General features: G+C 39.3%; 1 protein-coding gene across 2 annotated transcripts in view; it reads left to right on the top strand.

The window, feature by feature from the left end:
* The window catches only part of SEH1L (SEH1 like nucleoporin), a 37,092-nt gene that overhangs the window by 13,075 nt on the left and 8,168 nt on the right, over positions 1-15,849 (top strand). For both annotated transcript variants that reach the window (XM_058277267.1, XM_058277266.2), the window contains exons 3-5: positions 869-1,015; positions 2,992-3,203; positions 10,069-10,167. In XM_058277267.1, the coding sequence (XP_058133250.1) occupies positions 869-1,015; positions 2,992-3,203; positions 10,069-10,167 (458 nt within the window). The remainder of the gene's footprint in view (positions 1-868; positions 1,016-2,991; positions 3,204-10,068; positions 10,168-15,849) is intronic.

Genomic DNA, 15,849 nt, shown 5'->3' with positions numbered 1-15,849 from the left:
CTAGAAAATTCCATTTAAATGGAATCCTACAATATGTACTCTTTTGTGTTTTGAGGTTCACCTGTGCTGTTGCATATATCAGTAGTTCGTTCCTCTGTAATGCTGATTATATTGTATAGATATGCCCCATTTTCTTGATCTGTTTACTACTTACTGGGCATTTGAATTGTTTCTGGGTGGGTTTTTTTTTGGTTAATTTCTTAGTTTTTTTCTCTCCATATACGGAAACATGTTTAAAATTTTTTGCATATATATATTTTACATACATGAAACCACACAATTTAGTGTTTTTAAACTTAAAGTAGTAAAAGCGTATCCCTATGTTTCTGGGTTTTGACTATATTTGCTCACTCGTTGCCTCTTAGAATACTCCATTCATTGCCTAGTCAGATATCATTTAGAATCACTTAAGTGTTGTGTTATCAGAGTCTGTATATACTTTTAGGCTTTTGAAGCAGATAATTTTGATCTAATTACATTTATTTTGATAGGTGAATGTTTCCTGTAGAGAGAATTTGCAAGTAAGAAAATGGTAGACTGGTAGAATCTCTGTTTAAAAGCTTCGTTAGGCTGATGCAAGTTTCCAGCTTCTAGCACTGGAAGGAATCAGCTTTATCCAACTGGGTTTTGATTTGAAAGAGCAACAGTCCTAAATATTGAGTATCTCCTAAAGGTTAAAAAATTCTAGAATTTAACTTTTTGATTAATTGTTAAATGGGATTGTTTTATTGAAGCTCAAAATTTTTTTTTTTTGTATTTTCTCAAGTAAAACCTGTATGAAATATGGGTGAACTGTGAGTTTTTATAAAGGGAAAGAAAAGTCCTGGGATATTGAATATGTCTTTTTCTTCTTTTTTTCATTCCTCAGACACATAGTGGATCTGTGTGGCGTGTGACATGGGCCCATCCTGAGTTTGGACAGGTTTTAGCTTCCTGTTCCTTTGACCGAACAGCTGCTGTTTGGGAAGAAATAGTAGGAGAATCAAATGATAAACTGCGAGGACAGAGTCACTGGGTAAGATATTGATTAGTATTTGGGTGGTGGGGAGGACGCTGCAGCTAAGGAGCCTTAGTTCTTGCAAGAACATCTCAGGCACTTAGTAAAATGTCATCATTCCCCCCTATATTTACATTGCATTTTTCTTTCTTCATATTTTTCTCCTGCTGTTTACTTTTTGATTTGGGCCTAAAGCATAGGCACCCATAGTACTGTTTAATGTAACTCATGGTAAATCCAGAGTATCTGCTTTGAGAGTTCCTTCTAATATTTTTTAAAAGTTGCTTTTTTCCATTTTGTAATTAGTTTTGCTTTCTTATAAAATATATGTTCAGGGGAGTGGATGTGGCTAAAGCAATTGAGTGCCTGCTTCTCACATGGGGGTGGGGGTCCCAAGTTCAGTTCCTGGTGCCTCTGAAAACAAGCAAACAAATGAAAAAACAACTCAGGGGAGCTGATGTGGCTCAGTGGTTGAGTGCTGGCTTCCCATATACAAGGTCCTGGTTTCATTCCCCAGCTCTAGTACCTCAAAAATGTGTGTGTGTGTGTGTGTGTGTGTGTGTAATTATTATTTTCATTTATTGGCATCTACTTTTTTTTCGATTTTTTTTAGCAAATCAATTTTATTGATACATATTAATAAAGCATACAATACATCCTAAGTGTACAATTGATGTCTACTTTTTAATTCTCGCTCTGCCCTAATTAGGTGTTTGCATTTGGGCCAGTAACAATCTGTGTGCTGCTTAGGTTCCTTATCTATAAAGTGAGAAATTGAAATAGATTATCTTTGAGGACCCTTTCCATTATTTTCACTTTAAGATTTTTATAATCTTCATGCTCCTTTTCCCCTCTTTATTTTTTGGATTGAATAATTATGTCCAAGGTATAAAAAATACGAAGGGATGTATGCAGTGAGAACTTCCTCCTCTTTCCTGCCACGCTGTGCCCTCCCTAGAACTCTTAGCACTGTTCTGTATCTCATTCCAGATACAGTCCATGCCACCGACCCTGTCCCCACAGACACACGCAAATGTGTCCACTCATGCTTGTGTGCTGTCTGTACTGTCCACGTTTGTTTAATGAGGGAAGGAGGTGGTCTGATTGCCTTTTCTCTAGCTTCACTAAAGCAAACCACTGCTTATGGGGAGAAGAAAAGGGAAATTGTAGAAGACAAAGGTGTTTTCTGGCAGCCTGAGATAGTTTGGTATTCCATAGGTCGGATTTAGGATTGGTGACTTACAAAGTATTTTTCATTACACTTAAAGATAATTATTTACATTCAGTTAAATCAACTGTTTTTAATTTGTTTTCTCTGCATTTGTGTTGGTACTAATTCTATGGTGGTGTTTGTAGAAAAAATTTGCAGAGATGCCATTTTTAGAGTTTATATGATACTCTTCTTTTAATATTCATACTCTAAGAGGAAACCATAGACCAGTAAACTATTGATTTCAGGATTATATTGATGTTTTAGTTTAAAAAAAATTCCTAATTAGGTGGGAGAAAATAGCTTCTAAGTGCTCTGTTGGAACTCTAATTATTCATTCTCTTGGTCTCTACAAAATGCCTTCACTTAAAACTGGATGGTGGTGGTCCAAGTAGGATTATTGACTCTTAAAATTGAAAGAAGATATATGCCTTCAATTTTATTGTTAAAAAGTCTATTCATTTAATTTATAGCTTGCAGCATGCTTTGCATTTTCTGGTTTTGTGATTAGTCTACTTAAGAAAGATTACTAATAATATAATTTTTAAAAATCCAACTTTCTTCTGCCTTAAAGGAAGTAATTAATTTTTTGTGATTGCCAGCTATGTATGGAATAGTTTGCCAAGTACTTTGTAGGAAATTGAGACCCAGACAGGATAAATAACTCACTCAAGATTATACTGCTATTGAAGGGCAGAGGAGTTCTGTGTGATCCACAGCCTCTGTTCTTTCTACTGTACCATGCTTGCTTTTTGCATATAATTTAAACTGTCAATTATTTCAGGTTAAGAGAACAACTCTAGTGGATAGCAGGACATCAGTTACCGATGTGAAATTTGCTCCCAAGCATATGGGTCTTATGTTAGCAACCTGTTCAGCAGATGGTATCGTAAGAATATACGAGGCACCAGATGTTATGAACCTCAGTCAGTGGTCTCTGCAGCATGAGATTTCATGTAAGCTGAGCTGTAGTTGTATTTCCTGGAACCCTTCAAGGTAAGCTAAATACAAAATCAGATAATATCATCTTAGGAAAACTTATTAGTGAATTTTTTTCATTAAAATTTTATTTGGAAATTATTTCAAACTTACAGGACAGTTGCAAAAATGAAGAAAACCCATATGGAGAGTGTCACACCAACGTAACTCCCTCTTCACCCTCGAAATACCCAGATCACCACTTCAAAGATTTTATCCCATTAGTTGCATCATCCTATCCATTTATCTTTTCTTTCCCTTCCTCCCTTCTTCCCTACCTTCCTTCTGTAGGTTGTGTACTTCATGCTCCTTGAACACATTGTAATTCCATGCACATTTTCTAGAAACCAGCATATTTACTTATCTGTGATTGCTAGCTATGTATGTAGTAGTTTGCCAAGTACTCTGTAGAATATTTCAGGATTTTCTATGTATAGGATGCTGTCATCTCCAAATACAGGATAGTATTACTTTCTTGTTTCCAGTTCAGATGCTTTTTAATTCTTGCCTAATTGCTCTAACACTTCAGTAGAATGTTGAATAGCAGTGGTGAAAGTGTGCATACTTGTCTGGTTCCTGATCTTAGAGAGATAGCTTTCAGTCTTTCACTGTCAAGCGAGATGTGACCTGTGTAATTTTCACATATGCCTTTTACCATGTTGAGGAGGTTACCTTCTATTCCTAAGTTGTTGGGTTCTTTTTGTTTTTTTTTTAAGTCAAGAAAGGGTGCTGTATTTTGTCAAATGCCTTTTCTGCATCAGTTGAGATGATCATGTGTTTTTCTCCCCTTTGTTCTGCTTTCTTTAATTTTTTTTACTTTTTATATATCATCTTGCTGTGCCAGCTCTCTGCAGTGTGGGCCAGCTTGCTTTCACCAGGAATTGAACCCAAGGCCTCCCATATGGTAGATGGGAACCCAATCACTTGAGCCACATCTCCCTCCCCATTCTGTTATTTTCTTAAGTTGAACCACCCTTGTGTTTCTAGAATAAATCCTCCTTGATTATGGAGTAAAATCCTTTTGATGTGCTCTTGGATTCTGTTTGAGAGTATTTTGTTGATAACATTTTTTCTACTTATGTTTTAGTTTTCTAAGCTGCTGCAGTAAAAACCATGAAATGGGTTGGGTTAAACAATGAGAATTTTTTAGTTTATGGTGTAGAGGCTAAAAGAAAGTCCAAATCAGGGTATCAAGATGATGTTCTGGGGCTGGCTTGCTGGCGTTCCTTGGCTTCTCTGTCACACGGGAAGGCACATGGTGGCATCTGCTGGTCACTCCTTTTCTGGGTTCCGTGCATGTCCAGCCCCTTGCTCCTGTGGCTTTTCTCTCTCTTTGAATTTCATTCGGCTTATAAAGGACTCCACTCAAGGAATTCACCCATCCTCATGGGGCTGGACCATACCTTCTTTGCCCCTCAGTTCTTCCATTACTGCCTATTTTTTATTTAGTTGGTCTTTTGTGGTGAACTCCTTAGAATCACTTTTCCTTTTTCTTTCTGTACATATTTTTATGGTAATATCATTGTGGTTTCCTTGAGGCTTATAACAATTTGGTTTGGTAGCAGTTTAACTTCAGGTAGCATACACAAACTATGTTACTATATCCTTTCTTCCCTTACCTTTATGCAGTTCTTGGTACATATTTCATAGTTACACCTGATGAGTTCAAAACCATGAGTTATCATTACTTTTCCTTTTGATAGTTTAAAAATAGACTACTTTTTAGAGCAGTTATTGGTATCATTACTTATTATGCATTTGAATTTTTTATGCATTTGAATTTTCGATCCTGTAGGAAGTGTAATTAGATTGAAAAACCAAAACTATAATTTGTGTTTTTTTCATGACTTTGGGCCCTGTGAACACTGTCTAGCGTTCTTTTCTTTCAACATGCAGAACTCCCTTTAGCATTTCTTGTATGTAGTCCTCATGGTGACAAACTCCCTCAGTTTTTTTGTCTTTTTAAAAAATCTAGGGAAACGGACTTTGGCCCAGTGGTTGGGGCGTCCGTCTACCATATGGGAGGTCCGCGGTTCAAGCCCCGGGCCTCCTTGACCCGTGTGGAGCTGGCCCATGCGCAGTGCTGATGCGCGCAAGGAGTGCAGTGCCACACAGGGGTGTCCCCCGCGTAGGGGAGCCCCACGCGCAAGGAGTGCACCCATAAGGAGAGCCGCCCAGCGCGAAGGAGGGAGCAGCCTGCCGAGGTATGGTGCCGCCCACACTTCCTGTGCCGCTGACGACAACAGAAGCGGACAAAGAAACAAGACGCAGCAAAAAGACACAGAAAACAGACAACCGGGGGAGGGGAGGGGAATTAAAAAGAAAAAAAATCTGATAATGTCATAATCACTGTCATTTAAAAAAAATTTTTTTAGAGGTACCAGAGATTGAACCCAGGACCACCTCGTACATGGGAAGCAGGTGTTCAACCTCTGAGCTACACCTGCTCCCCTCCCACTCATTTTTGAAGGATGGTTTTGCTGCATATGTTTTTCTTGGTTGATGAATTTTTTCTTTCAGCACTTTAAATATTATTCTTGCCTCCATGGCTTCTGATGGGAAATCTGCACTTAATCTTATTTGAGGCTCCCTTGATCATGATGCATTGGTTCTTTCTGCTTTCACCTCTTTTTCTTTGTCATTCTCCAGTTTGATTATAATGTATTTCTGCGTGGGTCTTGTCTTGTTTGGCTCTGTTCATTTTTCTTTATCCTTTTTTTTCTCTCCCCTTCAGACTGGGTAATTTTAATTGTCCTGTTTTTAAAAGCAACTGATTTTTTATTCTGCCAGCTCCAATTTTCTGCTGAAACCTCTAGGGATTTTTATTTTTTTCCCTCTATTTCTTTGTCTGTGGTTTCCTTTTGCTCCTGCTAATTTCCACACCAGTATTTAAAAAGTCTTTTTTTTTTTTGGTATGTCCAATGTCTGAGATTCTTAATTGATTCTTTTTGTTGCTTTGTTTTGTTCCTTTCAATGGCTCATTTTTTTCCTGTTTCTTTGTATGCCTTGTGACTTTTTGTTGAACTCTGGACATTTTGAATACTGTGATGTGTTAACTCTGGGAATCAGATCCCACTCCCAGCCCTTCTTTTCCCCATTCATTCTTTTTTGTGGAATGTCAAGGTGGTGTTACTTGTTTTGTGGATTTTGTGTGTGTGTGTGTTTACACCAAGACTATTACCTTCCATGTGGTCATCGAAGTCAGTGCTCTTTAAGCTTGCATTTAGATACTGTTATGACAACGATTTCCTTGAATGCCAGGAGTTCACCACATCATCGACAACAAAAAACGAGAGAAAACTTCTCTTCAAGTCTTTGCAGATTGGCTCTGTGCTGGTGCTCTCCTTTAGAGCTTTGCCTTACATTGGGCCTAAGAACAGCCAGAGGCAAAAGGATAGAGTCCTTTCAAGTCTTTTCTGGGAATACATCTTGCTCTGGGCATGTGTACTTGGCCTTATAAATTCCCCTCTGTAAATGGATATTTTGAATGTTGCTCCACTTCCGGCAGGAAATTTCAGTCTTTACTTCCAGTTTTGGTGTTCTGTCTGGTAATCCTTTGTCCCCAGTAGCTGTCTCCCCACTCCCACCTTTCTGTGTTGCAGCAGCCCTGCTGTTGATTATCAAGATTTATCAGCCTAAAAAAAAGATTGATCAGTCTTTTCTTTATTGTCTTAGTGCTTTTTTGCGTTTTGTTTGAGAAATTGAGAATTTGCTTATCTGCAATTCTGTAGGATGCCTTCCGTTTTCTTGGAAAGTCCCTGGAGGTCAATTGTTTTTGAGTTCTAGAAACACCCTTTTCAAAGCAACATTCATTTTTGGGGGTCATTTTATTTTACTCAACACTGTTTCTCAACTTGGTCTGAACTTGATCTTTATTTTTCATGCCCCTTTTGTCCTTAAGTGTCAGCCTTTGATTATTTATATTTATGAATGAGAGTCCATTATTGTTCAGAGAGAAAACTGGCGTTATTTTTGTCCTTTGTGCTGTTTTCTAAATAGGAAGGCTGACACTTTGCAGACAAATTTCCTTCTAGGGAGTGTGGACCAAGAACAAGCTGGCCCGACAGGGATACCCACTAATTGCCAGAATTACTTTGGGGACAGAGCACCTTACGCTATTTTACTTTTCCTTGCCATTTACCTTGCTGGTTTTTGAGTCCTACTTTGTTTCAAGTTCTTATCACTGCTCTTTCAAATACTATCCTCTAGGATCCTTTCTCAGGTTTTCTTTAGCTTAGGGCAGAGAAAGCTGTTTTCTGAATGCTGTTTTTTAAATGAATGACATTTTTTGAGTGAGTGCCCCATGATTCATTCCTATTCTTTGCACTTATTGATTAGAGATTGGAACTTTTGGAATTTCCTGTTTACCAAATCTTATCTCCTTTTGCTTCCTATCTTCTAGGAATTCCTTCACCTTTGTTTCTAGCCGGGAGGAGGAGTAGGTGCAGGTGGTCACTCTACTACAGGTATACCGCAGGTGTTGACGGTTTGGTTCCAGACCACTGCAGTAAAGCATATGTCACAATAAAGCAAGGCACATGAGTTTTTTGGTTTCCCAGTGCATATAAAAGTTGTGTTTATATGATACTGTAGTCTATTAAGTACAATTTTAAAAAAAAGTATACCTTAATTAAAATGTGACTCAGAGACACGTGGTTATTTAGCACATAATATTGGAAAAATGGCTCCAATAGACTTGCTTGGCCTTCAGTTTATAAAACAGGGTGGCAGTGGGATGGTGTTTCTCACTGTTGTGCTTGCTGTCTGCTCTCTGTGTCCATTTTGCTGCGGGCTCTTCTGTGTTCTTGCTTGTCTCCCGTCTTTTTGTTGAGTCACCTTGCTGAGTTGGCTCTCCACGGCGCTGTGGGCCAGGTGGTGCTCTGGGGTGCTTGCAGGCCAGGCAGTGTTCCGCGGCGTGCGGTGAGCCTGCCTTCACAAGGAGGCCCTGGGACATGAACCAGGGGCCTCCCATGTAGTAGACGGGAGATCATCTGATTGAGCCATAGCCGCTTCCCTATAAATAACTTATAAATTTTATTTTATCACTGAGCCTTTTGTAGTTTACCTGTTTTTCCTATGGTAAACGAGTTTTTCAAATTACCTGAAAACTTAGTAATAAAGCTTTACTAATAAAGAATTAAGCTTTCTTTTTTTAAATTTCCGTCATTTATTTTAGCTTTAAGAGGTTGACTGATGACAGTATAAAGATTAAAGGTTAACAAGGGTGCCATTCATAGAAATATTACCTAATCTGCATGACGAAGGCAAAGGAAATAACATCTAGGTAATCAGGAAAAAAGTCATTTATTTAACTTATATTTCACGTCAGAAGAACCATTCTTTTATTACTCATTTTCCCTTTTCAGAATGGGGTTGGCCACAAACAAGTATAGAGCAGAGAAAGATGTGGGGGGGATATGACTTCCTGGGGGTGGCCATCTTCTCCCTCTCTTCTCCATCTGTCTTTCTTGTTTCCTGTACAAAGCACTTAAAATCGTTTTGTGGTGAACTTGGTATCACAGGGTTACCTTTCATTTCCTAGTTAATGACCAAATCTTTCAGGACGAAATGTTACAAAGATAATCTGAGGATCTCTTTAAAAAATCTGTTTAATCCTTGAAACCTTTTTCTTTGTGGGAAAAGAGCCTATATATCTAAGCCATAAGAAAATGAGCTAAGAACAATCCAAAAGGCTTGTATTCTAAATGACTGTATTAGACATTTTCTTTCTTTTTTTTAAAAGATTTATCTATCTATCTATCTAGATCTCTATTTGTTTCTGTCCCCTCCCCCCCCCCCCCCCCCCGCCGGTTGTCTGTTCTCTGTGTCTATTTGCTGCGTCTTCTTTGTCCGCTTCTGTTGTCATCAGCGGCACGGGAATCTGTGTTTCTTTTCGTTGTGTCAGCCCTCAGTGTGTGCAGCACCATTCTTGGGCAGGCTGCACTTTCTTTTGCGCTGGGTGGCTCTCCTTACGGGGCGCACTCCTTGCGCGTGCGGCTCCCCTACATGGGGGATACCCCTGCGAGGCAGGGCACTCCTTGCGCGCATCAGCGCTGCGCATGGGCCAGCAGCACACGGGGTTTGAACCATGGACCTCCCATGTGGTAGGCGGACACTCTAACCACTGGACCAAGTCCACCGCCTGTATTAGACATTTTCAAGACATATACCTACAGTGTGAATTTGTGTCTGATGTGTCTTAGGGATCTAGTTTTCACAATTGTGACCTACTGATTCATAGTTTATGTATCTGCTTGACTCCAATTTTAATTTAATTTTTAATGTGATAACATATATATCATAAAATTTGCCATGTTAAACATTTTTAAGTATACAGTTTAGTGATGTCATGTCTGCAATATCGTGCCACCATCCGTTACCAAAACTTACTCATTACACAAAACAGAAATTGTGCCTGTTAAACAGTAAGTTCCCATTTCTTCTTGCCCCAGTCCCTGGTAAACTCTAGCCTACTCTCAGTCTCTAGGAATTTGCTTATTTTAGATGTTTGATATGACTGGAATCATACAATATTTGTTGTTTTGTGTCTGCCTTCTTTCACTCAACATGTCTTAAAGGTTTTTCCCATGTTACAGAATATATCAGAACTTCATTCCTTTTTATGTCTGAATAATATTCCATTGTATGGATATACTACAGTTTGCTTATCATTTCATCTGTTGATGAGAATTTAGGTTGTGAATAATGCCTCTATGAACATTGGCATACAAGTATCTAAGTACCTGCTTTCAGTTCTTTTGGTAATATAATATGGTAATTCTATGTTTAACTTTCTGTTGACTTAGGTTTTTAAAAAATTCTCTGAATTACATGTGTGCTTATTTTATTATTATGTAAAGTATTTTTTACTCTTTGTTTCTAGCTCCCGTGCTCATTCTCCCATGATAGCTGTAGGGAGTGATGACAGCGGTCCAAATGCAATGGCCAAGGTGCAGATTTTTGAGTATAATGAAAACACCAGGTCAGTTCTGCTTTGGTTTTAATTATTTTTCCCTAATTGCTTTTATTTATTTATTTACATCCCCCCCCCCCATTTTTTTGTACTTGCTCTCTGTGCTCTGTTTCTTTTCATTGTGTGCTCTCTTTCTGCTCATCTTCTTTTAGGAGGCATCAAGAACCAAACCCAGGATCTCTCATATGGGAGGGAGGTGCCCAGCTGCTTGAGCCACATCCACTCTCTGCTTGTTGTTCTCTCATTATGTCTCCTTGTTGTGTCATCTTGTCATATCATCTCATTTGATCAGCTTGCCATGCCAGCCCATTTCATCAGCTTGCTGTCTTGCTCATCTTTAGAGGCACTGGGAACCAAACCCAGGACCTCCTTTGTGGGGAGCAGGTGCGCTACTGCCCGAGCTACATCTACTCCCCATCCCTAATTGCATTTAATATGTGTAAGAATTGTTTCTTTATGCATCAATTGAATTATTCATTATTCATTATATATTTACTGATTTCATATGGTATGCCAAGTTCTGTGCCAGACTCTGATAAGATAGGATTAATAATATAGAGAAGATACTTGATCTGACAACGTATACCATTTTGCAGGGAAAACAAGAAACAATAGTAATAAAGGGTGATGAATTTTATAGATTGGGAGAATTGGGGTGTTTATTAAGAGTTTCTGTGAAGAACCTAATCTATTAGCATTTCAGGAATGTTGAACAAGAAGGGCCTATACAATGTGTAGGAGTTAGGAAGATAAAGAAGGGTACCAGGTAGAGAAAAGTGTATGTGGTGGAGGGCCTTGGGCAGGAGAAACCCTACTTGCTCAGTGATTAGTTTTCATTCTTTAGGGTCCTAAAGCCACTGATAGGTCAGGATCAGATGGCACTTAATTCCTCCGTAGTGTGGAAAGTACATTGGAGGGAAACATGGAATTAATTTAGGATTAAGATGCTGTTAGAGCAGCCAGATGGGAGATTATAATTGTTTAGAATAGAGGAGTGGTAGTGCAATGGAGAGAAGGGGACAAATTTAGGAATAACTTAAGAAGTGATTGCATGGGATGTGAGAGGTGAAAGAAGGGGATGGGGCGAAGGCTGATTTCCAATGTTTTGGCCTAATAGTTCAATGGAAATAGTTTGTAATTTCTTGAGGTAAGGAACAAACTTGGGTCTGGAGAAAGGCCAAATTTGGATTAAGTGTGGCAGTTTGTGAAGATAAATTTAGTTTTGGTTTTAGAATATCTGAGAGCCCTGAGCATTGTGTTACTCTCCCACTTTAAAGAGAACATCTTGCCGAAGGCCAGAGAGTCAGGAACTGATTTAGCCTGGATTCAAACACAGGCATTCAGACTGCAGTTCGTGCTCTTACCTGCCAACCTTGTCTTATCTTTGGGAGAAGTGACTAGGCTGGAGATAGATTTTTGTTTTTTTGAGATACCATGGTGGGGGATTGTTGAACCTGGGACCTTGTATTTGGGAAGCTGGTGCTAACTACTGACCCACATTGGCTCCCCTGAGTTGGTTGGTTTGCTTCTTGTTTTTTTTTTTTTGTTTGTTTGTTTTTTTTAGGAGGCACCAGGAACTGAACCTGGTTTAGGTCTTTTTAAAATTTCTTTTACAGTGAGTTGTAGTTTTCTGAATACAAGTGCTTTACATTATTGGTTAAGTTTATTCCTGAATATTTGGGTTTTATCTGTCATTTTATTTTTACCACTCTTGACACTTCTATTTACTTTTATTGATATCATCTTCATTTCTAGACTCTCTTCCAGGCTTCTCTCTCCTATCTTTTCTTTGTAGGCTGTAGCACACCCTTTAGTATTTCCTGCAAAGCTGGTCTCTTCGTTACAAACTCTTTCAGTTTCTGGTTTGCTGTGAATATTCTAAACTCACCCTCATTTTTGAAGGACATTCTTGCTGGATATAAGATTCCTGACTGGAAGTTTTTCTCTTGTAGTATCTTAAATATATCATACCACTGTCATCTTGCCTCCATGGTTTCTGATAAGAAATCAGCCCTTAAACTTTTTGAGTATCCCTTATATGTTATGCATTGCTTTTCTCGCGCTGTTCTCAGAATTCTCTCCTTTTCTTTGGCATTTGACATTCTGATTAGTACGTGTCTTGGAGTTGGTCTATTTGGATGCGAGTACGTTCTGCCTCTTAGACATGGATATCTACGTCCTTCATTAGGGTTGAAAAATTTTCTGCCATTATTTCTTCAAATATTCCTTCTGCCCCTTTCCCTTCTCTTCTCTTCCTGAGATACTTATGACACATATGTTTGCACGTCTTTTGTTGTCATTTAGTTCTCTGAGACCTTGTTCAATTTTTTCCATTCTTCATCTGTTCTTTTGTATGTTCAATTTCAGAGGTCATTTCTTCAAGCTCACCAATCCTTTCTTCTCCCTTCACAAATCTGCTATTTTATTATTCCAGTGTATTTTTTATTTCATTTGTTGTGCCTTTCATTCCCATAAGATCTGCTATTTTTCTATGTAGCTTTCAAATTCTTCTTTGTGCTCATCCAGTGTCTTCTTAATATCCTTAATCTCTTTAGCTATCTCATTGAATTTATTAAGGGGATTTGTTTGAACATCTGTGATTAGTTGTCTCAACTCCTTTATGTCATCTGGAGGCTTATCTTGTTCCTTTAACTGGGCCATATCTTCCTATTTCTTGATGTGTGGATTGTAATTTTTCTGTTGGTGTCTTGGCATCTGGCTTATGAGAATATTTATTCTGGGTCAGTTTCTCTCTTTAGTTTAGGGCTTCTTACCCTTTCTCCCTTGCTGGTTGTGCAGTAGGAGCCAAGGATGTAATTGGTGCTGTAAGCTGTAGAGGCTCAAGCTGCCCTCATTGACCCAGGGACCAATGAAGCTTCTTCCAGCTTTCTCCTTTGCCAGGGGTAGGGGCAGAACCACAGCTGTGTGGAATAATCCAAGTTGTGCAGGCCTAGACTCTAACTGCCTAGAGAAACTGATGAAGCTTCACACCCCTTTCTCCCCTGCCTGGAGCGGGGATAGAGCTGAAGGTGTGGGCAGCAGTCTCTGCAGTGCAGGTCCAAGATGACCGCATTTGCCCCAGTAGACTTCCTGTTATTCAGTCTATGATGCCAAATGTACCTGCAGTTACCTGGGTAGGCTGGTGCAGGGCCTGCCAGCCTCCTCCCTGCCAGAGGTGGGACTGAAGCCTAGGCTAGGATTGAGACCAATCTGGTGAAAGAAACTGGTCCCTACTGTCACTGTGATTTTCAGTCAGCCCAGCTTCCCTCATGCTGGGGGTGGCGTCTCAATGTTTTTTAATAATGCCTACATGAGGTTATCTAATTTGAGTTACAAATAATTACATAGCACAATAAATCATAATAAAAGTATAATAATAATGAAAGTATTAAAGGTATTCAAGTTGCTGTCCAGAAGGCTACATTTCTGTCCAGCTCTGCTTCTTATTGGTTGTTTGACCTTGGGTAGGTCTCATTTCCTAAATCTGTTTCCTCATCTGTAAAATTGAATTAATATTTACTTTCATTACCTCATGGGTTATTGTAAAAGTCAGATGAGTCAGTAAAATTTTAAAGTATTTTGCAAACTATAAAGTATCTTTTTAATGTTACTTATTTCAATAAAAATTATTTTTAAAAAAACATTGCTCAGTGTATTAGCCAAATGGGTGCTGATGTGAAGTACCAGAAATCTTTTGTCATTTATAAAGGGTATTTATTTGGGGTAGAAGCATATAGTCACAAGACCATAAAGTGTGTTATTTCTCTCACCAAAGTCTGTTGCCACTTGCTGGAGCAAGATGGCTGCCACCGTCTGTAAGGGTTCAAGCTTTCACTTCTTAAGACTCCCCGGTCCCAGCTTTTTCCAGTATCAGCTGTGTGCTGGAATATGTCTTGTCTCTCTCCTGGGCTCAGCTGCTCTGCTGGCACCACAAGGTCAGCTGTAAACCCTCAGGCGAATAGCTTAACTCTCTTCCTGGTGCCTCTGCTGTGTCTAAGGGGCCTTCTCTCCTTCCTCACTTACTTGTTTCTCTGTGTGTTTACTTCCTGGGGTTCCAATATCAAAACTCTAACTCTGTCCTCTGCTGTGTCATTTTCTCTGTGAGTCCCTGCCCACCAAGGGGGTGGGGACCCATTGTCCTGCCATGACCCAGTCGAAGCCTTGATCATTATTTAATCAAGTAAAAGTGAAAATTATGAATCCAATCTAATATACCCAGAGGGACAGACCAGTTTATAAACATAATCCAATATCTAGTTTTGGAATTTACGTAATACTAAACTGCCACTGGAGGCATGCCAGTTCTTTAGATAGTTCAGAATGAATGGTGGGATGAAGAGAAAGTTAAGCGTGGAATGCTGGAACACAATACAGTCTTACCTTGGTTTGACTGCTTTGAAACTCCTCAAATCTGGTACTATACGTATTTTGATGCAAACATTTTTTCCCGATACTCATCGTTTGTTTGGTACTCAGCCCACAATCTATAACTTGTCAGTCTTGGTTGCCTTGTGACTGACACATTACCCTTTCCAGCCAAAACATAGGGTCACATGTTAGTCAAACACTAGCTTTTGCCCTGTGCATACTCCATTGTGGTCTTACCTTAGCTTCTGCGGTCATTTTGTTTATTCTTTTGTTTTTTTCCTTATCATGGGTCCTAAGAAAATGATCAGTGGTAGTGCTGAGCAGAAAAGAAAATTACTTCACAGAACCATTGAGCAAAAAAAAGAAGTAATAGGTAAATGTGAGAGCGGTATTCACATTACTGATCTTGTTAGGGAATATGGTGTGCCTAGAACAACAGTCTCCACCATTGTTAAGAATAAAGAGCGATAAAAAAGGCCGATGTCATGAAGGAGTTAAAGCAGCAACAAAGCAGCATTCTCAGACACTGGAGGGAGTTGAATAGTTTTTAGTAACTTGGGTAAATGAGAACAGCTTGTTGGCACAGGGAAGTCATGATATATGAAAAAGCAAAAGTGTTCATGCTGGTCCTTTCAAAAACAAACCGGTACCCAGTGATGAGAGCATTGAAGTTTTTAAGACCAGCATGGCTGGTTTGATAATTTAAAAAAGAGTACCAGTATCCATAGTGTCGTGAGGCGTGGTGAGGCAGTGAGTGCTAATAAAAACACTGCAGATGAATTCAGTGAATTTCGAGAGGACATAGAGGCTGAGGCTTTTATTCCCCATCAAGTTTTTAATTGTGATGAGATTGGAGTTTTTTTGGGAAAAAAATGCCAAGTAGAAGCTACATCACAAAAGAGAAGAAGGCATTATCAGGCCAGAATTTGTAGCCAGAAGCTGTGATGCAGAGAGACTTTGAAGGGTTTGAGGCTGACCCCAAGCCTGCAGGTACAGAGGATACAGCAGGATGTTGTATCTTTGGGCCAGTCTAAGAGTCTGGAGGTCGATGCTGCTGATGTTGAGGTGTTAGTGGAGGAACGTCGTGGAGAGCTTAGTACTGAGGAGCTGCAGCGACTGCTGAAGGAGCAGCAACAAGAGGTGGCTAAAGAGATTTCTTCAGGTGAGGAGGAAATATGGGAGGATGTTCCCAGTTCTTGATAAAAGAAATGTGTGCAAAATGGGTAGAAGTTCAAAACTTGGTGGAGAAGTACCATCCGGACAAAGCTCTGACAAGTAGAAATGTGAATATATTGAATGATAAAACACTTTCACACATCTGAG

This window comes from Dasypus novemcinctus, chromosome 16 (assembly GCF_030445035.2).
Source record: "Dasypus novemcinctus isolate mDasNov1 chromosome 16, mDasNov1.1.hap2, whole genome shotgun sequence".
NCBI classification, from domain to species: domain Eukaryota; kingdom Metazoa; phylum Chordata; class Mammalia; order Cingulata; family Dasypodidae; genus Dasypus; species Dasypus novemcinctus.
This window is presented reverse-complemented; position numbering and strand designations above follow the sequence as displayed.